Source organism: Triticum urartu, chromosome 7 (assembly GCF_003073215.2).
Source record: "Triticum urartu cultivar G1812 chromosome 7, Tu2.1, whole genome shotgun sequence".
Classification (NCBI taxonomy): domain Eukaryota; kingdom Viridiplantae; phylum Streptophyta; class Magnoliopsida; order Poales; family Poaceae; genus Triticum; species Triticum urartu.
This window is the reverse complement of record NC_053028.1, coordinates 529,119,292-529,146,544: the sequence shown is the minus strand read 5'-3', so window position 1 is coordinate 529,146,544 and position 27,253 is coordinate 529,119,292. Positions and strand designations below refer to the sequence as shown.

At 44.7% G+C, this 27,253-nt stretch overlaps 1 protein-coding gene across 1 annotated transcript; it reads left to right on the top strand.

The window, feature by feature from the left end:
* The first annotated feature begins 1,253 nt into the window (after positions 1-1,253).
* LOC125522699 lies at positions 1,254-2,215 on the top strand. Its single transcript, XM_048687736.1, has 2 exons — positions 1,254-1,846; positions 1,954-2,215. Exons 1-2 carry the CDS (start codon positions 1,426-1,428, stop codon positions 1,998-2,000), a joined length of 468 nt encoding a protein of 155 aa, XP_048543693.1. The 5' UTR covers positions 1,254-1,425; the 3' UTR covers positions 2,001-2,215.
* The last annotated feature ends 25,038 nt before the right edge of the window (positions 2,216-27,253 follow it).

Genomic DNA, 27,253 nt, shown 5'->3' with positions numbered 1-27,253 from the left:
TCTCTCTGCAACAGAGAAGAGAAAGGAAAAGGAGGGGGAAGGAAGGGGAGGCACGCGCGGCGCGGTGGTAGACGTCGTCGCCGGCGGCCGGCGCTCTCGCGCGGTGGCGCTCGACGCCGTTGCCGGCGAAGTCCCGTGCGGGACAGAGGCGAGCGGCGCGTGAGAGGCGAAGAGGAGAAAGAGTGGCGCTAGGGTCCGATCGGGGCGACAGGTTGCTTGGTTTTGATCCAGCGAGATGCGCGCTGGACCGTCGGATTGTCATGGAGAGCGGCGCGCCGGGCCTCTAACCCGCAGCTGGGCCTCTAGGCCGAAAGTGGAGAGCGGCGCGCCGGGCCGAGGCCGTAGCCGCTAGCGCTGGGCCGAGGCCAATAGTCGCGCGCTGGGCCGGGGCTAGACTGCGCTGTCGTTTTTCCTTTTTCCTTTTCGTTTTAATAGTTTCTGTCCAGTTTTTGGGGCAGTTTTCTAATAGATTTTCTACGCAATTTTTTCCAACAAAAATTTTTGTGTAGAAAATAGAAAAGTAAACAGAAAAGTTCTGAAAATGAAAATAGATAATTTTTAGAAAAAGAAATGTTCATGAATTTTTATAAAGAAAATAATAAAGTTCATGAATTTTTTAAGGAAAAGTTTCTGTAAAGAATTAAAAGTTCATGAATATTTTTCCGCTGCGTAAATAATTAATGCTCTTTTACACAGAAAATAAAAGTTTATATAGTATTAAGTTTTTTAAGAGCATGTTAAAGTGATTATTAAAATGAATATGATTATGTTATTTTTTATGACCAACGTTGTTTAATAACATGATCATGTTTTATTATTGAAATTTAAAGGTGCATTTATTTCTAATATTTTGCCCAACGGTAATATAGATTTAATTGCATAGACAATTATATGTTTAATTTGACCAACGTTAGATTAATGCATATGATTGTTATATTGATGTCACTTAAATTGTGATTTCAGGAGGCTTTCACTTGATGAGTTGCCTAAAAGAAGTTCCGACACTCAGAGGTGACAACCACACTGGGTGGAGGAAGAAAGTTGAACTGGCATTTGTTTGTGCTGATCTGGACTGGGTTCTGGATGAACCACAGTCGGTCAGACCTACAGAGCCAGTAAGAGAGACCACTGATGATAATGCTGCATGGGCTAAAAAGAGGGGGGATTATGCTCCTTTGGAGATGTCCTACATCGTAGACAACCAAAAGTGGGTCAATGCAAATAAAAAATGCATGGCGTTTATAAAAGAATACAATTGAGAGCACCATTGTGGGCTCCATTACAGAGTGCACTTCCGCAGGGGAGTTGCTGACAGAGATAAAGAGCCAGTTCACTAGCTCTTCAAAGATATATGCCACCCAGGTGTTAAAACAACTTGTGACAGAACAATACACAGGTGGTGGAATAAGAGAGCACATCCTCAGGATGAGCAATATGGCAGCAAAGCTAAAGCCCATGGATGAGGATCTGGAGATCAAATCAAAGCTTCTGGTCCACCTGGTCATGGCTTCACTGCCAAAGGAGTTTGAAACTTTTATTGTGAACTATAATATGTCACCTGGAACATGGGACATTGAAAAGACAATTGCAATGTGTGTCCAAGAAGAGGACAGACTAAAAGCCTCACATGGTGGTACACTCAACTATGTGAAGGATCACAAGAAAAAGAACTACAATCAAAACAACAAAAGTTCTCCTTCAAAGCCACAAGGAAAAGCTCCCTATCAGCATCAGCGTGAGCAACAGTCTTTCCCAGTGGAAAAAGACACTTGTCTCCACTGTAAGCAGACCGGGCATTACAAGAAAGACTGCCCTGTTTGGCTGAAGTCCTTAATGGCAAAGCAAGGTAACAACATTGTTTCCTTAGTTAATGAATCCTTGTACACACAGTTTTCGAAATCTACTTGGTGGATTGACTCAGGGGCAACTGTTCATGTTGCAAATTGTTTACAGGGATTCCATTCGACCCGGACTATGCTAAGAAGAGAAGGAGGCATTGAAGTAGCCAATGGAATAAAAGCGGAAGTTGAAGCTGTCGGCGACATCTCCTTGGAGTTAGCTGATGGATTCAATCTTCTACTTAGAGATGTTCTTTATGTTCCTTCATGTAATAGAAACTTAATTAGCATTTCATGTTTGGACAAAAAAAATTATGAGTGTTATTTTGGACATGGCAAGTCTGCCATCTGGTATAATAATGCTTATGTGGGTAATGCTTTACTACATGATGAGCTTTATTTGTTATCACTTCGTGAAAAAGTGCATTCTGTATGCAATGTGAATGAACATATTTCCACGTCGAATAAAGAACAAAAGAAAAGAAAGAGAACATTCGACTCATCAAAATTATGGCATTGTCGCTTGGGCCATATTTCGAAGGGGAGAATAGAAAGATTAGTCAAAAGTGAAATTCTTCCACAGTTAGAATTCTCAGACTTAGAACAATGTGTAGATTGCATTAAAGGAAAGTATATAAAACAAATCAAAAAAGGTGCAATCCATAGCACAAGCACACTAGAAATCACCCACACTGACATTTGTGGACCATTTCCGGTGAAAAGTGTGGATGGATATGACTCGTTCATAACATTCACAGATGATTACTCTCGCTATGGTTATATTTATCCAATCAAAGAAAGATCTGAAGCGTTGGATAAATTTAAAATATTCAAAGCTGAAGTTGAAAACCAGCATGATAAAAGAATAAAGATAGTAAGGTCCGACCGTGGGGGAGAGTACTACGGTCGGCACACTCCATATGGCCAAGTCCCTGGACCTTTTGCAAAGTTCTTATAGGAGACTGGCATAGTCGCCCAGTATTCAATGCCGGGTGAACCTCAGCAAAATGGGGTAGCTGAAAGGCGCAACCGTACACTTATGGATATTGTGCGCGGTATGATGAGTTATTCCAACTTGCCATTGGGATTATGGATGGAGGCGCTTAAAATCGCCATTCACATTCTCAATGGAGTACCAAGCAAGTCGGTGCCCAAAACACCGTACGAGCTATGGACAGGAAGGATTCCCTTCCTACATCACTTCAGGGTGTGGGGGTGTCCTGCTGAGGCCAAAATGTTTAATCCAAACATTGCAAAGTTAGATCCCAAAACTGTAAGTTGCCACTTCATTGGCTATCCAGACAGATCAAAAGTTTTTCGTTTCTACTGCCAGACAGATATACAAAGTTTGTAGAAATGAGACATGCAGTCTTCTTTGAGGACGAAATGATGAGGGGGAGCTTGGTAGCTCGGAAAATTGATCTTGAGGAGAAGAGGGTGCATGCACCTAATCCGATGATTCAGGAGCCATTTTTCTCACTACAAGTTGAAACTCCACCCATGACAACTTTGGGGGTAGACCCGGAACCTGTCCGCTAGGAGCCGACTGAACCCGTTGTTGAGCATGAAAGGGAGGTGCTGTTGGGTTTCGTAGTAATTTCAAAAAAATTCCTACGCACACGCAAGATCATGGTGATGCATAGCAACGAGAGGGGAGAGTGTGATCTACGTACCCTTGTAGATCGACAACGGAAGCGTTTGGTTGATGTAGTCGTACGTCTCCACGGCCCGACCGATCAAGCACCGAAACTACGGCACCTCCGAGTTCTAGCACACGTTCAGCTCGATGACGATCCCCGGACTCCGATCCAGCAAAGTGTCGGGGAAGAGTTCCGTCAGCACGACGGCGTGGTGACGATCTTGATGCACTACCGTCGCAGGGCTTCGCCTAAGCACCGCTACAATATTATCGAGGACTATGGTGGAAGGGGGCACCGCACACGGCTAAGAATATGATCACGTGGATCAACTTGTGTCTAGAGGTTCCCCCTGCCCACGTATATAAAGGTGCAAGGGAGGAGGAGGCCGGCCCTAGGAGGGGGCGCGCCAAGTGTGGAGTCCTACTAGGACTCCCTAGTCCTAGTAGGATTCCACCTCCCATATGGAATAGGAAAAGAGGAAGGGAAAAGGAGAAGGAAGGAAGGGGGCGCCCCCCTTCCCTAGTCCAATTCGGACCAGACCAAGGGGAGGGGTGCGGCCACCCTTGAGGCCCTTTTTCTTCTTTCCCGTATGGCCCAATAAGGCCCAATACGTATTCCCGTAACTCTCCGGTACTCCGAAAAATACCCGAATCACTCGGAACCTTTCCGATGTCCGAATATAGTCGTCCAATATATCGATCTTTACATCTCGACCATTTTCGAGACTCCTTCGTCATGTCCCCGATCTCATCCGGGACTCCGAACTACCTTCGGTACATCAAAACTTATAAACTCATAATATAACTGTCATCGAAACCTTAAGCGTACGGACCCTACGGGTTCGAGAACAATGTAGACATGACCGAGACACGTCTCCAGTCAATAACCAATAGCGGAACCTGGATGCTCATATTGGCTCCCACATATTCTACGAAGATCTTTATCGGTCAGACCGCATAACACATACGTTGTTCCCTTTGTCATCGGTATGTTACTTGCCCGAGATTCGATCGTCGGTATCTAATACCTAGTTCAATCTCGTTACCGGCAAGTCTCTTTACTCGTTCCGTAATACATCATCTCACACTAACTCATTAGTTGCAATGCTTGCAAGGCTTATGTGATGTGCATTACCGAGAGGGCCCAGAGATACCTCTCCGACAATCGGAGTGACAAATCCTAATCTCGAAATACGCCAACCCAACATGTACCTTTGGAGACACCTGTAGAGCTCCTTTATAATCACCCAGTTACGTTGTGACGTTTGGTAGCACACAAAGTGTTCCTCCGGCAAACGGGAGTTGCATAATCTCATAGTCATAGGAACATGTATAAGTCATGAAGAAAGCAATAGCAACATACTAAACGATCGGGTGCTAAGCTAATGGAATGGGTCATGTCAATCACATCATTCTTCTAATGATGGTGATCCCGTTAATCAAATAACAACTCTTTTGTTCATGGTTAGGAAACATAACCATCTTCGATTAACGAGCTAGTCAAGTAGAGGCATACTAGTGACACTCTGTTTGTCTATGTATTCACACACGTATTATGTTTCCGGTTAATACAATTCTAGCATGAATAATAAACATTTATCATGATATAAGGAAATAAATAATAACTTTATTATTGCCTCTAGGGCATATTTCCTTCAGTCTCCCACTTGCACTAGAGTCAATAATCTAGTTCACATTGCCATGTGATTCAACACTAATAGTTCACATCACCATGTGATTAACACCCATAGTTCACATCGTCATGTGACCTATACCCAAAGGGTTTACTAGAGTCAATAATCTAGTTCACATCGTTTATGTGATTAACACCCAAAGAGTACTAAGGTGTGATCATGTTTTGCTTGTGAGATAATATTAGTCAACAGGTCTGTCACATACAGATCCGTAAGTATTTTGCGAATTCTATGTCTACAATGCTCTGCACGGAGCTACTCTAGCTAATTGCTCCCACTTTCAATATGTATCTAGATCGAGACTTAGAGTTATCCAGATCTGTGTCAAAACTTGCATCGACGTAACTTTTTATGACGAACCTTTTGTCACCTCCATAATTGAGAAATATTTCCTTATTCCACTAAGGATAATTTTGACCGCTGTCTAGTAATCTACTCTTAGATCACTATTGTACTCCCTTGCTTAACACAGTGTAGGGTATACAATAGATCTGGTACACAGCATGGCATACTTTATAGAACCTATGGCTGAGGCATAGGGAATGACTTTGATTCTCTTTCTATCTTCTGTCGTGGTCGGGCTTTGAGTCTTACTCAATTTCACACCTTGTAACACAGCCAAGAACTCTTTCTTTGACTGTTCCATTTTTGAACTACTTCAAAATATTGTCAAGGTATGTACTCATTGAAATAACTTATCAAGCGTCTTGATCTATCTCTATAGATCTTGATGCTTAATATGTAAGCAGCTTCACCGAGGTCTTTCTTTGAAAAACTTCTTTCAAAATACTCCTTTATGCTTTGCAGAATAATTCTACATTATTTCTGATCAACAATATGTCATTCACATATACTTATCAGAAATGTTGTAGTGCTCCCACTCACTTTCTTGTAAATACAGGCTTCACCGCAAGTCTGTATAAAACTATATGCTTTGATCATACTATCAAAGCATTTATTCCAACTCCGAGAGGCTTGCACCAGTCCATAAATGGATCGCTGGAGCTTGCACACTTTGTTAGCTCCTTTTGGATCGACAAAACCTTCTGGCTGCATCATATTCAACTCTTCTTCCAGAAATCCATTCAGGAATGCAGTTTTGACATCCATTTGCTGGATTTCATAAAATGCGGCAATTGCTAACATGATTCGGACAGACTTAAGCATAGATACGAGTGAGAAACTCTCATCGTAGTCAACACCTTGAACTTGTCGAAAACCTTTTTGCGACAATTCTAGCTTTGTAGATAGTAACACTACTATCAGCGTCCGTCTTCCTCTTGAAGATCCATTTAATCTCAATGGCTCGCCGATCATTGGGCAAGTCAATCAAAGTCCATACTTTGTTCTCATACATGGATCTCATCTCAGATTCATGGCCTCAAGCCATTTCGCGGAATCTGGGCTCATCGTCGCTTCCTCATAATTCGTAGGCTCGTCATGGTCAAGTAACATGACCTCCAGAACTGGATTACCGTACCACTCTGGTGCGGATCTCACTCTGGTTTACCTACGAGGTTCGGTAGTAACTTGATCTGAAGTTACATGATCATCATCATTAGCTTCCTCACTAATCGGTCTAGTAGTCACAGGAACAGATTTCTGTGATGAACTACTTTTGAATAAGGGAGCAGGTACAGTTACCTCATCAAGTTCTACTTTCCTCCCACTCACTTCTTTCGAGAGAAACTCCTTCTCTAGAAAGGATCCATTCTCAACAAAGAATATCTTGCCTTTGGATCTGTGATAGAAGGTGTACCCAACAATTTCTTTTGGGTATCCTATGAAGACGCACTTCTCCGATTTGGGTTTGAGCTTATCAGGTTGAAACATTTTCACATAAGCATTGCAACCTCAAACTTTAAGAAACGACAACTTCGGTTTCTTGCCAAACCACATTTCAGTTTGTGTCGTCTCAACGGACTTAGATGGTGACTTAGATGATGCCCTTTTAAACGTGAATGCAGCTGTCTTTAATGCATAACCCCAAAACGATATTGGTAGATCGGTAAGAGACGTCATAGATCGCACCATATCTAATAAAGTACGGTTATGACGTTCGGACACACCATTATGTTGTGGTGTTCCAGGTGGCGTGAGTAGTGAAACTATTTCACATTGTTTTTAACTAAAGGCCAAACTCGTAACTCAAATATTTTACTTCTGCGATCATATCATAGAAACTTTTATTTTTGTTACGATGATTCTCCACTTCACTCTGAAATTCTTTGAAATTTTCAAATGTTTCAGACTTGTGTTTCATCAAGTAGATATACTCATATCTGCTCAAATCATCTGTGAAGATCAGAAAATAATGATACCTGCCACGAGCCTCAATATTCATCGGACCACATACATCAGTATGTATGATTTCCAACAAATCTGTTGCTCGCTCCATTGTACTGGAGGATGGAGTCTTAGTCATCTTGCCCATGAGGCATGGTTCGCAAGCATCAAGTGATTCCAAAAGCCCATCAGTATGGATTTTCTGAATGCGCTTTACACCAATATGACCTAAACGGCAGTGCCACAAATAAATTGCACCATCATTATTGACTTTGCATCTTTTGGTTTCAATATTATGAATATGTGTATCACTATGATCGAGATCCAACGAACCATTTTCATTGGGTGTGTAACCATATAAGGTTTTATTCATGTAAACTGAACAACAATTTATTCTCTTACTTAAATGAATAACTGTATTGCAATAAACATGATCAAATCACATTCATGCTCAACGCAAACACCAAATAATACTTATTTAGGTTCAACACTAATCCCAAAAGTATAGGGAGTGTGCGATGATGATCATATCAATCTTGGAACCACTTCCAACACACATCGTCACTTCACCCTTAACTAGTCTCTGTTTATTCTGCAACTCCCGTTTCGAGTTACTAATCTTAGCAACTGAACTAGTATCAAATACTGAGGGGTTGCTATAAACACTAGTAAAGTACACATCAATAACATGTATATCAAATATACTTATGTTCACTTTGCCATCCTTCTTATCCGCCAATCACTTGGGGTAGTTCCGCTTCCAGTGACCAGTCCCTTTGCAGTAGAAGCACTTAGTCTCAGGCTTAGGACCAGACTTGGGCTTCTTCACTTGAGCAGCAACTTGCTTGCTGTTCTTCTTGAAGTTCCCCTTCTTCCCTCTGCCCTTTTCTTGAAACTAGTGGTCTTGTCTACCATCAACACTTGATGTTTTCTCGATTTCTACCTTCGCCAATTTCCGCATTACGAAGAGCTTGGGAATCGTTTCCGTTATCCCTTGCATATCATAGTTCATCACGAAGTTCTACTAACTTGGTGATGGTGACTAGAGAATTCTATCAATCACTATCTTATCTGGAAGATTAACTCCCACTTGATTCAAGCGATTGTAGTACTCAGACAATCTGAGCACATGCTCACTAGTTGAGCGATTCTCCTCCATCTTTTAGCTATAGAACTTGTTGGAGACTTCATATCTCTCAACTCGGGTATTTTCTTGAAATATTAACTTCGACTCCTGGAATATCTCATATGCTCCATGACGTTCAAAACGTCTTTGAAGTCCCGATTCTAAGCCATTAAGCATGGTGCACTAAACTATCAAGTAGTCATCATATTGAGCTAGCCAAACGTTCATAACGTCTGCATCTGCTCCTATAATAGGTCCGTCACCTAGCGGTGCATCAATGACATAATTCTTCTGTGCAGCAATGAGGATAAACCTTAGATCACGGATCCAATCCGCATCATTGCTACTAACATCTTTCAACACAATTTTCTCTAGGAACATATCAAAATAAACACAGGGAAGCAACAACGCGAGCTATTGATCTACAACATAATTTGCAAAATACTACCAGGACTAAGTTCATGATAAATTTAAGTTCAATTAATCATATTACTTAAGAACTCCCACTTAGATAGACATCCCTCTAATCCTCTAAGTGATCACGTGATCCAAATCAACTAAACCATGTCCGATCATCACGTGAGATGGAGTAGTTTCATTGGTGAACATCACTATGTTGATCATATCTACTATATGATTCACGCTTGACCTTTCGGTCTCCGTGTTCCGAGGCCATATCTGTATATGCTTGGCTCGTCAAGTATAACCTAAGTATTCTGCGTGTGCAACTGTTTTGCACCCGTTGTATTTGAACGTAGAGCCTGTCACACCCGATCATCACGTGGTGTCTCAGTACGAAGAACTTTCGCAACGGTGCATACTCAGGGAGAACACTTCTTGATAATTAGTGAGAGATCATCTTAAAATGCTACCATCAATCAAAGCAAGATAAGATGCATAAAAGATAAACATCACATGCAATCAATATAAGTGATATGATATGGCCATCATCATCTTGTGCTTGTGATCTCCATCTTCGAATCACCATTGTGATCACCATCGTCACTAGCGCGACACCTTGATCACCATCGTAGCATCGTTGTCGTCTCGCCAATCTTATGCTTCCACGACTATCGCTACCGCTTAGTGATAAAGTAAAGCATTACAGCGCGATTGCATTGCATACAATAAAGCGACAACCATATGGCTCCTGCCAGTTGCCGATAACTCGGTTACAAAACATGATCATCTCATACAATAAAATTTAGCATCATGTCTTGACCATATCACATCACAACATGCCCTGCAAAAACAAGTTAGACGTCCTCTACTTTGTTGTTGCAAGTTTTACGTGGCTGCTACGGGCTTAAGCAAGAACCAATCTTACCTACGCATCAAAACCACAATGATAGTTTGTCAAGTTGGTGTTGTTTTAACCTTCGCAAGGACCGGGCGTAGCCACACTCGGTTCAACTAAAGTTGGAGAAACTGTCACCCGCAAGCCACCTATGTGCAAAGCACGTCGGGAGAACCGGTCTCGCGTAAGCGTACGCGTAATGTCGGTCCGGGCCGCTTCATCCAACAATACCACCGAACCAAAGTATGACATGCTGGTAAGTAGTATGACTTATATCGCCCACAACTCACTTGTGTTCTACTCATGCATATAACATCAACATATAAAACCTAGGCTCGGATGCCACTGTTGGGTTTCGTAGTAATTTCAAAAAAATTCCTACGCACACGCAAGATCATGGTGATGCATAGCAACGAGAGGGGAGAGTGTGATCTACGTACCCTTGTAGATCGACAACGGAAGCGTTTGGTTGATGTAGTCGTACGTCTCCACGGCCCGACTGATCAAGCACCGAAACTACGACACCTCCGAGTTCTAGCACACGTTCAGCTCGATGACGATCCCCGGACTCCGATCCAGCAAAGTGTCGGGGAAGAGTTCCGTCAGCACGACGGCGTGGTGACGATCTTGATGCACTACCGTCGCAGGGCTTCGCCTAAGCACTGCTACAATATTATCGAGGACTATGGTGGAAGGGGGCACCGCACACGGCTAAGAATATGATCACGTGGATCAACTTGTGTCTAGAGGTGCCCCTGCACCCGTATATAAAGGAGCAAGGGAGGAGGAGGCCAGCCCTAGGAGGGGGCGCGCCAAGTGTGGAGTCCTACTAGGACTCCCTAGTCCTAGTAGGATTCCACCTCCCATTTGGAATAGGAAAAGAGGAAGGGAAAAGGAGAAGGAAGGAAGGGGGCGCCCCCCTTCCCTAGTCCAATTCGGACCAGACCAAGGGGAGGGGTGCGGCCACCCTTGAGGCCCTTTTTCTTCTTTCCCGTATGGCCCAATAAGGCCCAATACGTATTTCCCGTAACTCTCCGGTACTCCGAAAAATACCCGAATCACTCGGAACCTTTCCGATGTCCGAATATAGTCGTCCAATATATCGATCTTTACATCTTGACCATTTCGAGACTCCTCGTCATGTCCCCGATCTCATCCGGGACTCCGAACTCCTTCGGTACATCAAAACTCATAAACTCATAATATAACTGTCATCGAAACCTTAAGCGTGCGGACCCTACGGGTTCGAGAACAATGTAGACATGACCGAGACACGTCTCCAGTCAATAACCAATAGCGGAACCTGGATGCTCATATTGGCTCCCACATATTCTACGAAGATCTTTATCGGTCAGACCGCATAACAACATACGTTGTTCCCTTTGTCATCGGTATGTTACTTGCCCGAGATTCGATCGTCGGTATCTTAATACCCAGTTCAATCTCGTTACCGGCAAGTCTCTTTACTCGTTCCGTAATACATCATCTCACAACTAACTCATTAGTTGCAATGCTTGCAAGGCTTATGTGATGTGCATTACCGAGAGGGCCCAGAGATACCTCTCCGACAATCGGAGTGACAAATCCTAATCTCGAAATACGCCAACCCAACATGTACCTTTGGAGACACCTGTAGAGCTCCTTTATAATCACCCAGTTACGTTGTGACGTTTGGTAGCACACAAAGTGTTCCTCCGGCAAACGGGAGTTGCATAATCTCATAGTCATAGGAACATGTATAAGTCATGAAGAAAGCAATAGCAACATACTAAACGATCGGGTGCTAAGCTAATGGAATGGGTCATGTCAATCACATCATTCTTCTAATGATGTGATCCCGTTAATCAAATAACAACTCTTTTGTTCATGGTTAGGAAACATAACCATCTTCGATTAACGAGCTAGTCAAGTAGAGGCATACTAGTGACACTCTGTTTGTCTATGTATTCACACACGTATTATGTTTCCGGTTAATACAATTCTAGCATGAATAATAAACATTTATCATGATATAAGGAAATAAATAATAACTTTATTATTGCCTCTAGGGCATATTTCCTTCAGGTGCAACAGCAAATTTTAGAAGAAGTGCCAGAAGTTGAGGCACAGGATGTGCCAGAAACTGAGGCCCTTAGAAGGTCTACAAGACCAAGAAAGTCAGCTATTTCTACTGACTTTAAAGTTTATAACACAGAAATGGTTCATATGGAAAAGGATCCCACCTCATATGAAGAAGCCATGAGAAGCCCTCATTCATCGAAGTGGATGAAGGCAATGGAAGACGAGATGAAATCAATGAGTTCCAAAGATGTTTGGGACTTAGAGGAAATTCCTAAAGGAGCCAAAACAGTAGGCTGTAAATGGGTCTACAAAATTAAGTATGACTGTAAAGGGAATATAGAAAAGTATAAAGCACGACTCGTGGCAAAAGGATTTACACAAATAGAAGGGATAGATTACAATGAGACATTTTCTCCAGTCTCATGTAAGGATTCCTTCAGAATCATAATGGCATTAGTTGCTCATTTTGATTTAGAGTTACATCAAATGGATGTTAAGACGACATTTCTGAATGGTGATTTAAAAGAAAATGTCTACATGAAACAGCCTAAGGGTTTCATTATGGAAGGCAAGGAAAATATGGGATGCCGCCTGAAGAAATCCATTTATGGATTAAGACAAGCCTCTCGGCAGTGGTATCTAAAGTTTAATCAAACGATTAAAAGTTTTGGATTTAAAGAAAATATTGAGGATAATTGCATTTATGCAAAGTTTAAAAATGGGAAATATATTTTCCTAATCTTGTATGTGGATGATATCCTGCTTGCTAGTAGTGATGTTAGTCTACTACAAGAAACAAAGAAATACTTATCCTCAAATTTTGACATAACAGATCTTGGTGAAGCATCATATGTTTTGGGCATAGAAATTCACCAAGATAGGAACAATGGAGTCTTAGGACTATCGCAGAAAGCATATTTAGAAAAGGTTCTTAAAAAGTATAATATGCATGCGAGTAAAGCCACGCCTGCTCCCATAGTCAAGGGCGATAGTTTTGGGAAATTCCAATGTCCCAAGAACCATTACGAGATCGATCAAATGAAAGCAGTACCATATGCTTCGGAAGTTGGCAGCTTACAGTATGCACAAGTGTGCACTCGCCCTGACTTCGCTTTTATCACCGGGGTACTCGGTAGATATCAAGAGAATCCAGGCATGGAGCACTGAAAGATGGTAAAGAAAGCATTGCGTTATGCGCAAGGCACGAAGGACTACATGCTAATATACAGGAGAACTGATTCCCTAGAGATAAAAGAGTATTCAGACACAGATTTTGCGGGGGACAGAGATGATAGAAAATCCACGTCACGATACGTCTTCACTCTCGCTGGGGGAGCTATTTCTTGGAAAAGCTCCAAACAGTCGATACTTGCATCATCCACGATGTATGCAGAATTCATAGCATGCTTCGAAGCCACGGGGCAGGCGATATGGCTATAGAAATTTGTACCCGACTTGAAAGTGGTAGATTGTATTCACAAACCACTAAAGATGTACTGCGACAACCAACCCGCAGTATTTTACACTCACAACAACAAGTCGAGTAATGCTGCCAAAACAATAGAGATAAGGTATTATGTTGTGAAAGATAAAATCCAGGATCAAACTATAAGTCTCGAGCATATAAGGACAAAGGATATGCTTGCGGATCTGCTAACGAAAGGCTTACCACCCAATGTGTTCAAGGAACACTTAGCCGACATGGGTTTAAGGAAAGCCTTATGATTTCTGGATAGCCCCAAAAGGAACAGAATTTGCTTCTGATCATAACGTATGTTGTAGCTGTATGATTCTAACGACAATTAAGCTGTGACGATGAAACATGCTCTATGTACCAATATGTGATGAAACAAATAAACTAGAAAGTATAAGGTTAAAAGTAAAAGTTGAGATCAAGGGGGAGAATGTTAGGTTGATCTCTCCACCGAGTGGGCTCAACGGCCCATCGGGCCCTAATCTATTCGCGCCCTGATAGGGGGCGCCCAACCCTCTTATGGTTCGTGGGCCCCTGTGACCTGCGATATATAGAGAGGTGGGGCCGGGGCACACGGTACGAGGTTCACCGCGCCACCAGACTCCCCACCGAAATCCCCTTCCGATATAGGGCAATCGCAGTGCTCACGGGAAGCACCACTGCCACCTCTCCATCTCGATCTCTCTGCTATCACCGGCCCCTACTTCACCATGGCCGGCGCTGGATCGAGCTCATCCGCACCCAAAGAAGGTAGGTTTACCGGATGATCTAGCCTACCCCGATCCAAAGGATCTATCAGTTACATAATAATGCCATGGTTTCCTTCATTAGTACCCAAACGGCGACGCAAATCAAGAACGGTGGCCGTAGGCCTAGAGGGCAACGCTTGGGCTCGTGACATACAAGGAGTGATAGGGATCCATGAGATTGGCCAATACCTCAGGCTTTGGCAAGCCGTGGAGCACATCAGCCTATCAAACAGGCCTGACTGAATGCTCTGGAGATGGACGGCTAGTGGCACCTATACGACATGGTCATGCTGCGCTGCAACCTTCCACGGTTCCAAGAAATGCCCCTCCTGGAAGCTTACCTGGAAGAGCCGGGCACCACGCCGCGTCCATTTCTTCCACTGGTTGGCCAGCCAGGACCGGTGTTGGATGGCGGATAGACTCGCCCGCGTGGCCTACAGCACCATCCACGATGCCTCCTTTGTGATCAGGCCCAGAGTCGATGTGGCACCTGCTCCTAGAATGCACGTTTACACGGCAAACCTGGCACGATGTGCTGGCTTGGGCGAGGATACCTTCACAACCGCCAAACAATGAGCCCACCCTCATGGACTGGTGGCAACGAACGAAAGGGCAGACCCCACATGCGCTATGGAAAGGCCTACAATCCATCGCCATGCTCGTCCCTTGGATGATCTGGAAGCAGCGCAATGAGTGTGTCTTCGAGAATGTGCGCCCCTCGGTTACCACACTCGTAGATAGGATTAAGGCTGAAGCCAAATGTTGGGCACAAGCTGGCGCATTGGGTCTCAGGGTAGTCCTTCCCACTAACTGGGATGTTCACTGGTAGGGTGCTAACCCATGTAACCATCACCTCCTAGGAGGATCGTATCTTCTCATCTTTTCAATAAAATGAAATGCAAAGAGTCCTTTGCGTTTTCTCAAAAAAGTATTATTTTTGGGTGCCCACGGTATGAGTTCCATCGATCCTACTGATGTTCGTGCTACTGCGCATGGTCGTTGTCTTACTCAGCGGCAGAACAGAACGTCAGCTCACAGTTTCAGAGTGCGGGCTTGTTTAATTTCCCCTGTCTCTCATGTGTTCTGCCCCATGCTCTCTGTTCTTTATAGAGTACCCTGAATTCTTAAAATGTATACACAAGATTCAAGCTAGGATATGCTATCATCTCTATTTCCCAATTAAATTGTTTCATTCTGAACATAGCTTTCACTCAAAACTCTGCGAACCTCTGATTATTTTTGTGGTCTTGCTCTTCTCCTGTTTTCATAAGTCCATGCCTGCATGCCTATTCTAACGACCTATATTACAGTGCTGGGTGGGTCGGAGTGAATGAGAGGCCATGTGGGACGGATGTAGAAGAGACGGAGTCGGGCAACTACGGTTGGGGCGGCTGTGTGAGGAAGATAGAGGTGAGAAAGGAAGTGTTGGACTAGCTAATGCTAAGGGAATGAATCAGAGAGATTAGAGGATATAAGTTGAGAGAGATTTAGGCGATCTTAGATATGTGAGCCCAACACATGTGATGCTCCAGCAGGTATGTGATGCTAATGCATATATAAAGAGAGACGTGTGATGTGTGATGTTGCTATTTTCGTTGATGTCCTGCTGCTGCTGGTATTTTTGCTAGCTATGTGAGCCCAGAATATGCATTGCTGATTGCTACACTATGCTCTAAGGTTCTTCAATACAACATGAAGGTGTTTAGATTGCTCAATATGAGGTGATGGGAGAAAGACCACAGAGAAAGAAGCACCCAGGTCCATGCCATTCTTGAATGTGTTATCATTACTCACTCTGTTTCCATGTACTCCCTGTAACGCCCTCGATGCGGCTATATCTCCCATGTGTCGAAGCACGACTTAGAGGCATAACCGCATTGAAATCAATGTCGCAAGTGAGGTAATCTTCACACAACCCATGTAATACATAAGGGAAAGAGATACATAGTTGGCTTACAATCGCCACTTCACACAATTACATGAATAAAGCATTACATCAAACAGATACAATCAAGGTCCAACTACGGAACCAAAATAAAAGAAGACTACCCCAAATGCTACACAGATCCCCGATCGTCCCGACTGGGCTCCACTACTGATCAACTAGAACGAAACAACACAAAGGACAAGATCTTCATCGAGCTCCTCCTTGAGCTTGGTTGCGTCATCTGCATGGACTCATCGGCGCCTGCAAGCTGGTTTTGGAGGTATCTGTGAGCCACGGGGACTCAGCAATCTCGCGCCCTCACGATCAAGACTATTTAAGCTTATGGGTAAGGTAAAGGTATGAGGTGGAGCTGCAGCAAGCGACTAGCATATATGGTGGCTAACATACGCAAATGAGAGCGAGAAGAGAAGGCAAAGCACGGTCGATAAAAGTATGATCAAGAAGTGATCCTAAAACAACCTACGTCAAGCATAACTCCAACACCGTGTTCACTTCCCGGACTCCGCCGAAAAGAGACCATCACGGTTACACACGCGGTTGATGCTTTTTAATTAAGGTCAACTTCAGGTTTTCTACAACCGGACATTAACAAATTCCCATCTGCCCATAACCGCGGGCACGGCTTTCGAAAGTTCAAAACCCTGCAGGGGTGTCCCAACTTAGCCCATGACAAGCTCTCACGGTCAACGAAGGATATTCATTCTAGCGGGAAGACCCGATCAGACTCGGAATCCCGGTTACAAGACATTTCGACAATGGTAAAACAAGTCTAGCAACACCGCCCGAATGTGCCGACAAATCCCGATAAGAGCTGCACATATCTCTTTCTCAGGGCACACTCAGATTGTCTTAGGTACGGGTAGGCCAGCCCAGAGTTGCCCCTGGTGGCCACCGGCAGCTGACAGGTGGACCAACACTCAGAGGAGCATTGGCCCGGGGGTTTAAAGTAGTGATGACCCTTGGGCGCGCGACCCCCAAGGGAAAAGAAAAGGCTAGGTGGCGAATGGTAAAACCAATGTTGGATATTGCTGGAAGAGTTTTATTCAGGGCGAACTGTCAAGGGGTTCCCATTATTACCCAACCGCGTAAGGAACGTAAAATCCGGAAACATAACACCGATATGACGGAAACTAGGGCGGCAAGAGTGGAACAAAACACCAAGCATAAGGCCGAGCCTTCCACCCTTTACCAAGTATATAGATGCATTACTTAAATAAGATATATTGTGATATCCCAACAAGTAAACATGTTCCAACAAGGAACAACATCTCCATGTTCCAACAAGGAACAAACTTCAATCTTCACCTGCAACTAACAACGCTATAAGAGGGGCTGAGCAAAGTGGTAACATAGCCAAACAATGGTTTGCTAGGACAAGGTGGGCTAGAGGCTTGGTTCAACAATATGGGAGGCATGATAAGCAAGTGGTAGGTATCGCAGCATAGGCATAGCAAAAGAGCGAGCAACTAGCAAAGCAAAGATAGAAGTGATTTCGAGGGTATGATCATCTTGCCTGAAATCCCGCAAGGAAGAAGAACGAGTCCATGAAGAAGACAACCGAACGTAGTCAAACGGATCCTCACAAACGCAACATTAACAGAATCAACCCGGAGAAGAAAACACCGGAAAGAAGCACACAACATAGTAAACAACCAACACATGAACATGGTATGATATGCGGGATGCGGTATGCGATGCATATGCATAATTTGACAAGGAATGAATGAACCTAGCCTCAACTTGGAAATCCAAGTGTGCCACTGGAAATATGAGGTGATTTCGGTTGAAATCGATATAAAGATCGCCAGAATTGGAGCCACGGTTTGGAAATGGCAAGCAAAACAAATATGGCACCGGTCTGCGATATACAGCAAGTAGCCATCTAAATGCATCAAGATAATTATGCTACAGCACTCAAACAAGCAACAAAATACATGGCAGGGATCCACTCATGAATCTTAACCAAAGATGAACACTGAGCTACGGCTAATTCATGCATTAACAGGTTCAAACAAGCATGGCAAAAGAGCAATTGGTAAACAGATTTCAGACTTAGTGAAATTAACACAAGTCTGGGATTTCAGATCAGGTAGCACACTTTGGAGCAAGAAAACTATATGCTATAGGAACTGAACATGGCAAAGCAAGGCATGGCATGGGGCTACTCAAAGAGCTTAACAAAAATCCCTTAGTGACCTTGAGCCAAAAGGGATCGGATAATACAATTGCAAGCATGTGAACATGGCAAAAACATAATCAGATCTCAGACTTAGTGAAAAACTGGAGTATGCAAATCAGATATCAAGTAGGCACGTTTACGAGCTCGATGCACTCACTACAGATCATGTCATGACAATCTAAGCATACACCCATCAAGAATACACATTATACAAGCTAGACATGGCAAGAACAATAACATAGCATGCACGGATCAACTACAACATCCTTGGCAAAATCGCTAACAAGTAGACAATCTGCCCAGATTCACGAAATAGCAAAAGTAGAGCTCAATTGACTCAAGCTAGGGTGCTCCATAATTGCAAACAAAGACATGGATGGATAGAGCACTAAAAGATTAACAAAACATCCTTATTGATCATCCTCAAAAGAGGCATGGATCACTAGGAAACAACATGAACATATGGCATAATGATAAAAACAGATCAAGGACTTAGTGGAATTGCTAAGTCCCTGAAATCAGCATTAACGAATGCACCACTTTGCAAGCTTGTGCTAGTCACCACACATATCACAAAATACATGGATGGCACCTCTGTAAAGATGGCAAAGCATATAGCAAAACACATGTAGAGCTCATGAGCATAACATGCACACAATAATCATGGCAAAAATGTCAAATAGCTATTTGGTGCAGCAGATCTGACAATTAACTCAAATAGCTCTCTTCCAACAGCATTTCGGGCATCGAGATGAGCTCAAATGAAAATGATGCAATGAGATGAAACGATGTACTCTCTGAGACCAACATTTTGATATGCTACACACACAAAATGGAGCTACGGATGCAAAGTTACGACATGATGAACATGGGCATTTGAAACAGGAAATCTCGGGGACTTAGTGGTTTTTACCCAGCGAAAATCGGGATAGGGAGTTCCAGCACGGGGGTTGACGAAGCTCCATGGCCTACGGCGGCGAGCCGGGGCTCCGGGAGGGCTCGGGAAGGCCAGGAATGGGTCGAGGGTGTCCGGATCTGGTGGATCCCGGCCGGATCGGGCGAGGGACGCGACGAGTGATGAGCACCAAGCTCCATGGTTTAATGGCAGCCATGGCAGAGCTCCTGCGGGAGAGAGCACGGGAGAGGTGAGAGGAGAAGGAGGCGGGCAGGGGAAGGAGGAGCAAGGAGCGAGGAGTCCGGCCTGCTGGTTGGCGGCGGCTCGTCGGCGCCGAGGAGCTCCGGCAGCGCAGGTGGCTCGGGGTCGAGGGGCTCCTCCCCTCGATCCAGTTCAGGGAGCGGCTCGGGAGCTCGAGCGCGGGCGGCGGCTCGGGTGCGGCCCGGGGGCGGGCCGAATCTGGGTCCGGTGGGCTGCGGCGGTGGGGGAGAGAGAGAGGGTGACGTGGCGGCGCGGGATTCGCCGGGGACGGCGGCGCGGACACGTCCGGTCCGGGACGGACACGTCCGGCGGTGGGAGGTGGAAGAAGACTAGGGTTTGCACCGCGAATTTCGGAGGGGATCACATATTTATAGGTAGAGGGAGCTAGGAGAGTCCAAATGAGGTGCGGTTTTCGGCCACGCGATCGTGATCGAACGACCGAGATGATGGAGAGGGTTTTGGTGGGTTTTGGGCCACTTTGGAGGGGTGTTGGGCTGCAACACACACGAGGCCTTTTCGGTCCCTCGGTTAACCATTGGAGCATCAAACGAAGTCCAAATGGTACGAAACTTGACAGGCGGTCTACCGGTAGTAAACCAAGGCCGCTTGGCAAGTCTCGGTTCAATCCGGAAACGTTTAACCCCCACACACGAGAAGAAGGTAGAAATGACCACCGGAGGAGAACGAAGCACCGGAATGCAAAACGGACAACGGGAAAAAAGCTCGGATGCATGAGATGAACATGTATGCAAATGAAATGCACATGATGACATGATATGCAAAGCATGACATGCAAGCAATGACAACACAACAACAGCGAATAACAAGAAGACACGTGGCACATCGGTCACGGGGCGTCACACTCCCCCCTTTCCTAAATATAAGCCTTTTTAGAGATTCCAATACAGACTACATACAGAGCAAAATGAGTGAATCTACACTCTAAAATGCGTCTATATACAACCGTATGTAGTCTATATTAAAATCTCTAAAAGATCTTATATTTAGAAATGAGGGAGTATTAGTTTCTTGCTACTATCTTTAACCTTTAGGATTTTCAAAGTTTATACACATCTGATGGAAGATTGACTTCTATAAGTTTTAGTATGTAGCATATCTTACCAACCACTTGAAGCCCGGAATAGAAAATATAGCATTTTGAAAGCTTGATTTAAGGAATAGTCAAAGAGAAAAACATTTTCATCTAATTTTCATGTGGTGTTGGATTTTGAACTTTCAGATCCGAATACCTTCTACTTAGAACTAATAGATCTTCTTTGTTGTTAAATGTAGTCAGTCAGAGTAGTTTTTGTTTAGAAATTAGGTCGTTTACAATAAAAGGAAAGCGGTACCACCTGGGATGCGCTTTGCTGTTGAAACCAGTCCCATCTTGCAATTCGAGGCTCATGCTATTGTGTTTTCATCTTGAAGTTGAACTTTTTCGACTGTTTATGGATCATAGATGAAATATGAATGACCAGTCTTGATGCAAATTACCTACCACGGGACCATTGCAATGATGCTTGGTGAAGTGAGCTACAACTTTGTCATAGCAGACAGTTACACTCTTAGGCACACAAAGGTACAAATTACACGTAAATAGTTAATCTCTTGGAATGGATTTTCCATATCTTAAGTCTCACCTGAAAACAAACTCTGAACCTCTCTGTCTTTTGGCCCGTCGATGTCAACAAATCAACATAGATGAGCAGGGGCATCTCACCCAACGACGTCGGCCGCGTACTGTGGTTGTAGTCCATCCACGATGCCATAAGAGAGCGGTTGGGCCATGGCAAGGACGTTGCCTTCGGCTTCTCCGCCATGTGGGATTATTCTTTGACCTTTCACCATTCCATCCAGTGCCCCTACCATCAAGCGCAGTTTTGATGTTCCGTGACCTTTTGCATTCTACTTTGATCAGTTATGTTAGGCCTATGATTGAGAGATGTTTTTCTTGTACTTTCAGTTATAACTTCTGTTCTATAATCTTCTCCCTGTTTCGATGTGCTTAGCACAATAGTAAATTTGTCGACTACTAATTGATACTTCTGTGTGCTGAGAAGCTCAATCTAAAATGCCAAGATCTGCAAGGAGTCCTCAGCCCGCAAGGTACTAGTTTGCGAGCTCGACATGTTTGGGGCATCCAAGGTTATCTTGGGCAATAGGCAACAACAAAGAAGCGTACAATTGCGGAAGTGCCCACAAATGCTGGATCTTGTTACTTCCACTATCATGTCTTTCACTTTTCGGAACCAATGAGTACAACCCATTATGTTGTAGGTATGATATCAGAATAGATACCCAGCTCCTGTGTGTATATCAGATATAGCTAATGCATCTCAAGGAATGAGCATTACATCTTTTCCATTGAATAAAATTTATATCTCCAAGATAAGAATGCTCCATTTTGTTGGTGTTCCTTTTTGTCTTGCATAGATGTATGTTAGCAAGGCTTACTCTTTTGAAGTTCATGTTTTCTGGTGTTATGATGGATATTTAGATATTTGTCCCTCCAACTGTACTGGAATAATTTAACAAGTTTACACCAATGAAATCTAGCTTTATAAAGCTGATCAGGATGTGCACATATGTATGTGTTTACTAAGCTATGCTTTATGACTAAAATATCTGTTGTTGCAATTCTGCTGCATGTATTTTTTAAAAAGGATATCAACTCCTTGGATTGTATTGTGTTTTGAGCAAATGGCGCTCATTAGGGTTGTACAAACACGTTAACAAGTCCAACAACAAGGCAAGTACGCACAGTCATGCCTCAAGAGGCGCACCCAGGGCGCGCCCCAACCACTAGTGAAAACACAAAAGCTGCACAGGTTACAGGGCGCTCAATGCTCAGTTGCTCACTCTCCATGGATCCAGAGCAGATGGCGAACATCTCCTTCTTGAACTCATAGTCGAATCCAGAGTGTGCAACAGGCACGACCTATCGCTCCCAGCGTGCTCCTGCATTTTCATCGTGGTCAAAACTACACACCAAGTATCAAGATATAAGAAAAACCCAACTATCTAATATGCAAATCAAAATCACATGCACATCATCGTAACAACTAAATGTCTTGATAGCTTGAATTTTGATTTTTAGCAGGGAATGGTAGTTTTGAATGCTTTATGTATTCTTAACCAGGAGGGTAACAAACTCTATTCATCCAACTGACATGAATCCAGGCCAGCTGGGAGTGCACAATACTCACATATCCTTGAGCTAAAGCTTGATTCTTGGTAGAACTGTATCTTCAGAATTCAGCAAAAAAAGTTGATGCAAACTTAGAATGCATACCTCATTTGTTTCTGACGTAGTAACAATATACCTATTAGAAATAGAAAGTCCAACAAAATTCTGGTAAACAAGAATACTGAATTAGCCCCGGGGTACCTCCTCGGTGTGATTGTGTGCACTAAACTTGTTGCAGTATATGTTAACGTCTTTCAATGACAGGTTGGTTGGCTTATCGAGCAGATGCGCAAGAGTGCCATTTTAGTGATAAAAAAAGAACACATAGTAATAGACCTACTATAGAGCAATGTTCATTCATAAAGCAAGAAAGCTTAGTACTTTCATATGAAGTAGATCGAGCATAGTAGTTTCATAGATGTTAAAAGGTTCATATTAACAGAGAAGGGTTGACATCAAGGTGAATGACCTATCACCGAGACACGACCAACGGTTGAGATCAAGGTTTAGCAGTCTCCAAAAGGTGGACATTCTCCAAAAGCAGAGGCAGAGATCGTCTAATAGTTTTTTATGGTGTGTGGACAAGAGGTTCAAAGAACAGAATTCAAATATCCAGGAGCATGGGTCCGAGAGGAGAAGCTTGGGCCAGCCATCTAAATCTTGATGTACTGACAATTCAAAACTACACACTAATTCCAGTTGAATGAGTTTCCTTTCTGCAGAGACCGAAGGAAATAAAGAAGACATACATTAGGGAATGTAAGAGAGAACAAATTTGCAAACTAAGAACAACTCAAACTCCAGAACTTAGCTGAGTAGTAAGGTATAACATCATAGATTGCTTATCCCCCGATTATATATGCCCTTACTAAATGTTTGTTACAGGACAATGCTTACCGACAGAAGATAAATCAAATCAATGTTCTATAACCTAATTACTCACAAGTGTAACTTCCATATGTCAAAGAACAAATATAGAAATCTAAAACCTTGCACAATAAGCATTCATGACGAATTACAGAAATCTAAGTATGATGTGCATAATATGGGTCTGGCCTTTGCCTCTCATTTTCCCTATGTACCAAGGTTGTCCATTATCACATTTATTAGCAGAAGGAGAAATAAGGCAACTATTTGAGTACCTGCAAGATAAGAAGAAAAAGAGTCAAGAGCACAACAAATGTGATATCACAGGAAAGGTTTTGCCTACGAGTAACCTAGATCTCGAAATAGGCTTTCGCCCCGCTTTATAGATAAAGCATATGTCCATACAACCACATCTCAAGCACTGTCATAAACAAGAAATGTTGGGGCCACAACACAAGGACGCCCAAATGAAAGAAGAAGAAACACAAAGCCACTAGGGGCAAGCTACGAAGCCGGAGAGCCGACGCGCGATAGACACCAGGGCATCCAGGAAAAGCTGAAGACGATCACAATCCCTCGGCCTAGCGAGCAGATGCCAGTGCTGCAGGAAGGCAAGAAATTTGAAGAACGAGTCAGAAGCACATCGCGGGAACACCCGCTCAATCACCATCTTGTTGCGAGTAGTCCAGGGAGTCCACATCATAGCTGCGAAGATGAGCCAGAATAGTCGGCGCTTACGGCCAACCTGAGTAGCCCTAACCCGCAAAAACCCTGCAAGGTCATGGGCCTCCCACTCTGGCCCTAAAGCCTCATGTACGAAGCACCAAAGTGCCAGCGCTGCTACGCAAGAAAACAAAATGTGCGCTCCCGTTTCTGGGACATGGCACAAATGGCAAAGTCCATTGCCCGGACCATGGCGTTTCAGGACCTCGGTCCCCGAAGGTAGACGGTCTCAGAGAAGCTGCCAAACAAAAATCTTAATCTTCAAGGGTAAAGGTGCCTTCCACAGTGGGGCTAACCACTGTAGAACCGGCATCCGACATAACGCCTGATAGGCCGAACTAACGGAGAATTCTCCCGAAGGGGAAAGGCTCCAAGAAACAGTGTCAGGATCCAGGGTCAGAAGCAGAGGGACTACTTCCCTCAGGTCGTCACATTCCCGTACCTCATCAGGTCCGAAGGAGTGGCGGAACGCAATGTTCCATCCTTCCTCCAAAGCAGCCGCAAATACAAGAATGGTCGGGTCCTCACAAATCACAAAGAGCCGCGAGAACCGCAAGCGGAGAGGCTTGCCCTCAAGCCATGGGTCCAACCAAAATTGGGTTCCAGACCCATTACCAACCAAGAAATGAAAACCCAGCCTAATATCTTCCTTGATGGTCTGAATAGATTTCCAGAACTGGGACCCAGCCGACTGTGAGCAAGACAAGAGGGGTTGGCCCTGCAAGTACTTGGACTCAACCAGCTGCAACCACAGCCCCCCATCTCCCCGCAAGATCCGCCAAACCCAACGCAACATAAGTGTAACGTTCATCCGGTGAGATGCAGGGATGCCCAACCCACCTCGGTCCTTCGGCAAGCAAATGTCAGCCCACTTCACCATATGGTACTTGGGCCGACCATCTCCTGCCTGCCAGAAAGACCTAACGAGGACAGTTTTGCTACCCTTAGAGGTGAACCTACCACACCAGGGCTCTGCACGGGATGCTACTCGTCCCACAAGCGGATCATACCCACTCACCAAGATCCTGGACTCAGCCAGGGGCATCCCCAAGTAAGATATGGGGAATGTCGCCAGCCTACAATTGAGGTTATCAGCAATCCGAAGCTGGACAGCCTTAGAATAGCCAAAGACCACCACCTCCCTTTTATCAAAGTTAATCTTAAGTCCAGACATTTCCTCAAAGCAGAGCAGCAGGAACTTAAGATTAACAATGTCCGAGTCCGAGCCTTCCACCATAATCTTGGTATCATCCGCATACTACAAGTGAGTAACCCCCCCTCCAGGATGAGGTGACTAACTACACCCTTAAGGGCATCAACTGCAAGGTTGAAAAGCAAGGGGGAGATAGGGTCCCGTTGCTTTACCCCTCTGGAAGCCTGGAAAAAAGGTCCCACTTCGCCATTGATGTTGATAGGCGTGTTCCTAGATCTAACCAGTTGCATGATCCAGGAACACCACCTCTCATCAAAGCCGCGCCGTTCCATTACCAACCTCAAAAAGGACCAATCCAGCTGGTCATACGCCTTCTGAAAGTCCAATTTGAGGAAGACCCCCTTAAGCCCCTTCGACACCACCTCATGGACGATCTTGTGAAGGGCTAGGATACCGTCATGGATCCGCCGGCCCTTCAGGAACGCGGACTGGAGGGGGTGGGCAATCCTTTCCGCCACCGGGGATAAGCGAGTTGCGTAAACCTTCGCAAAGATTCGCTCCAACACGTTGATCACCGTGATGGGGCGGAAGTGCCGAATATCCGTCGCCCCAACTACTTTGGGGATCACGGATGTGACACCATAGTTAATCCTAGCCATGTCCAAGGTTCCTATATAGAACTCATGAAACATGGGCATAATGACCGGGCGTAAGATCTCCCAGAATTTCTGGAAAAAGACTACCGGGAGCCCATCCGGTCCCAGGGCCGAGCAAGCCTTCATAGAGGTAACCGCTCGACCAACCTCCTCAGGGGAGAACGGGAGAGTAAGATCCACATTCTCCGCATCGGAGACCTGGTCAGCAAGTGGCCAGAAGTCAGCGCAGAGAGAGACGCCTCCACGTGGCTCAGCCGAGAACAGCTCCTTATAGAAGGAGTAAATATGGGTGGAGATGTCCTCTAGGCTTTCCAGAAGAACATCCCCGTCCCAGAGGAAAGGGATGGCACACTTCTGCCTGCGACCATTAGCAATCGTCCGGAAGTAGGCAGTGTTCGCATCCCCCTTAAGGAGTCAGTTCTAGCCCCCTCGACGCTGCCAGAAGAGCTCCTCGCTCTTGTAGATGTCCATGAGCGAGGACTCGAGGGCGTATATCCTAAGCCAGTCATCAGGACACAAGCCCTGCCCATTAGCAAGGTCATCCAAAACCTTAATCCGATCCAGCAAGGCCCCTTTACGGGCCCGAGATCAGCACCAAGATTCGCCCCCAGTCCTTCATGGCCTGACAGGACAGTTTCACACAGTGATGCCAGACATCCACAACACAAAACACACGGGGCGGGGACGCGACCGCCTCTAGCCAGCGGTCGCGAACCATCTCAAAGAAACCCGATTGCTCCAGCCAAAATGTCTCGAAGCAGAAGCGACGAGTCCTAGGGGGCCTCATCCCCTGACGAGAACAACAGAGGGGTATGATCGGATCCAATCCGAGTGACCGCCTTGAGAGAACACAGTGGGAACATCACCTCCCACTGAGCCGACACAAAAACCCGATCCAAGACACTCCAGATGGGGTCCGCCTGCTTATTTGTCCACGTGAACCTAGCCCCTACGCGAGCTATCTCATGGAGCGCAAGGTCCGCAATGCAGTCGTTAAATAGATGCATGCGGACCCGATCAACATTAGGTGAGCTTTTATCAAAAGCCCACCTAATGAGGTTGAAGTCACCGGCCACCACCACCGGGGTGGTGCACCTCTCCACCTTATTTTTAAACTCGGCAAAGAAGCCAGCAGAGCGAGCATGATCCACAAGACCATAGACGAAAATCACCTCCCAGCTGAAGTGGACTCGTCGGTCAGTAACGGACATGCTCAG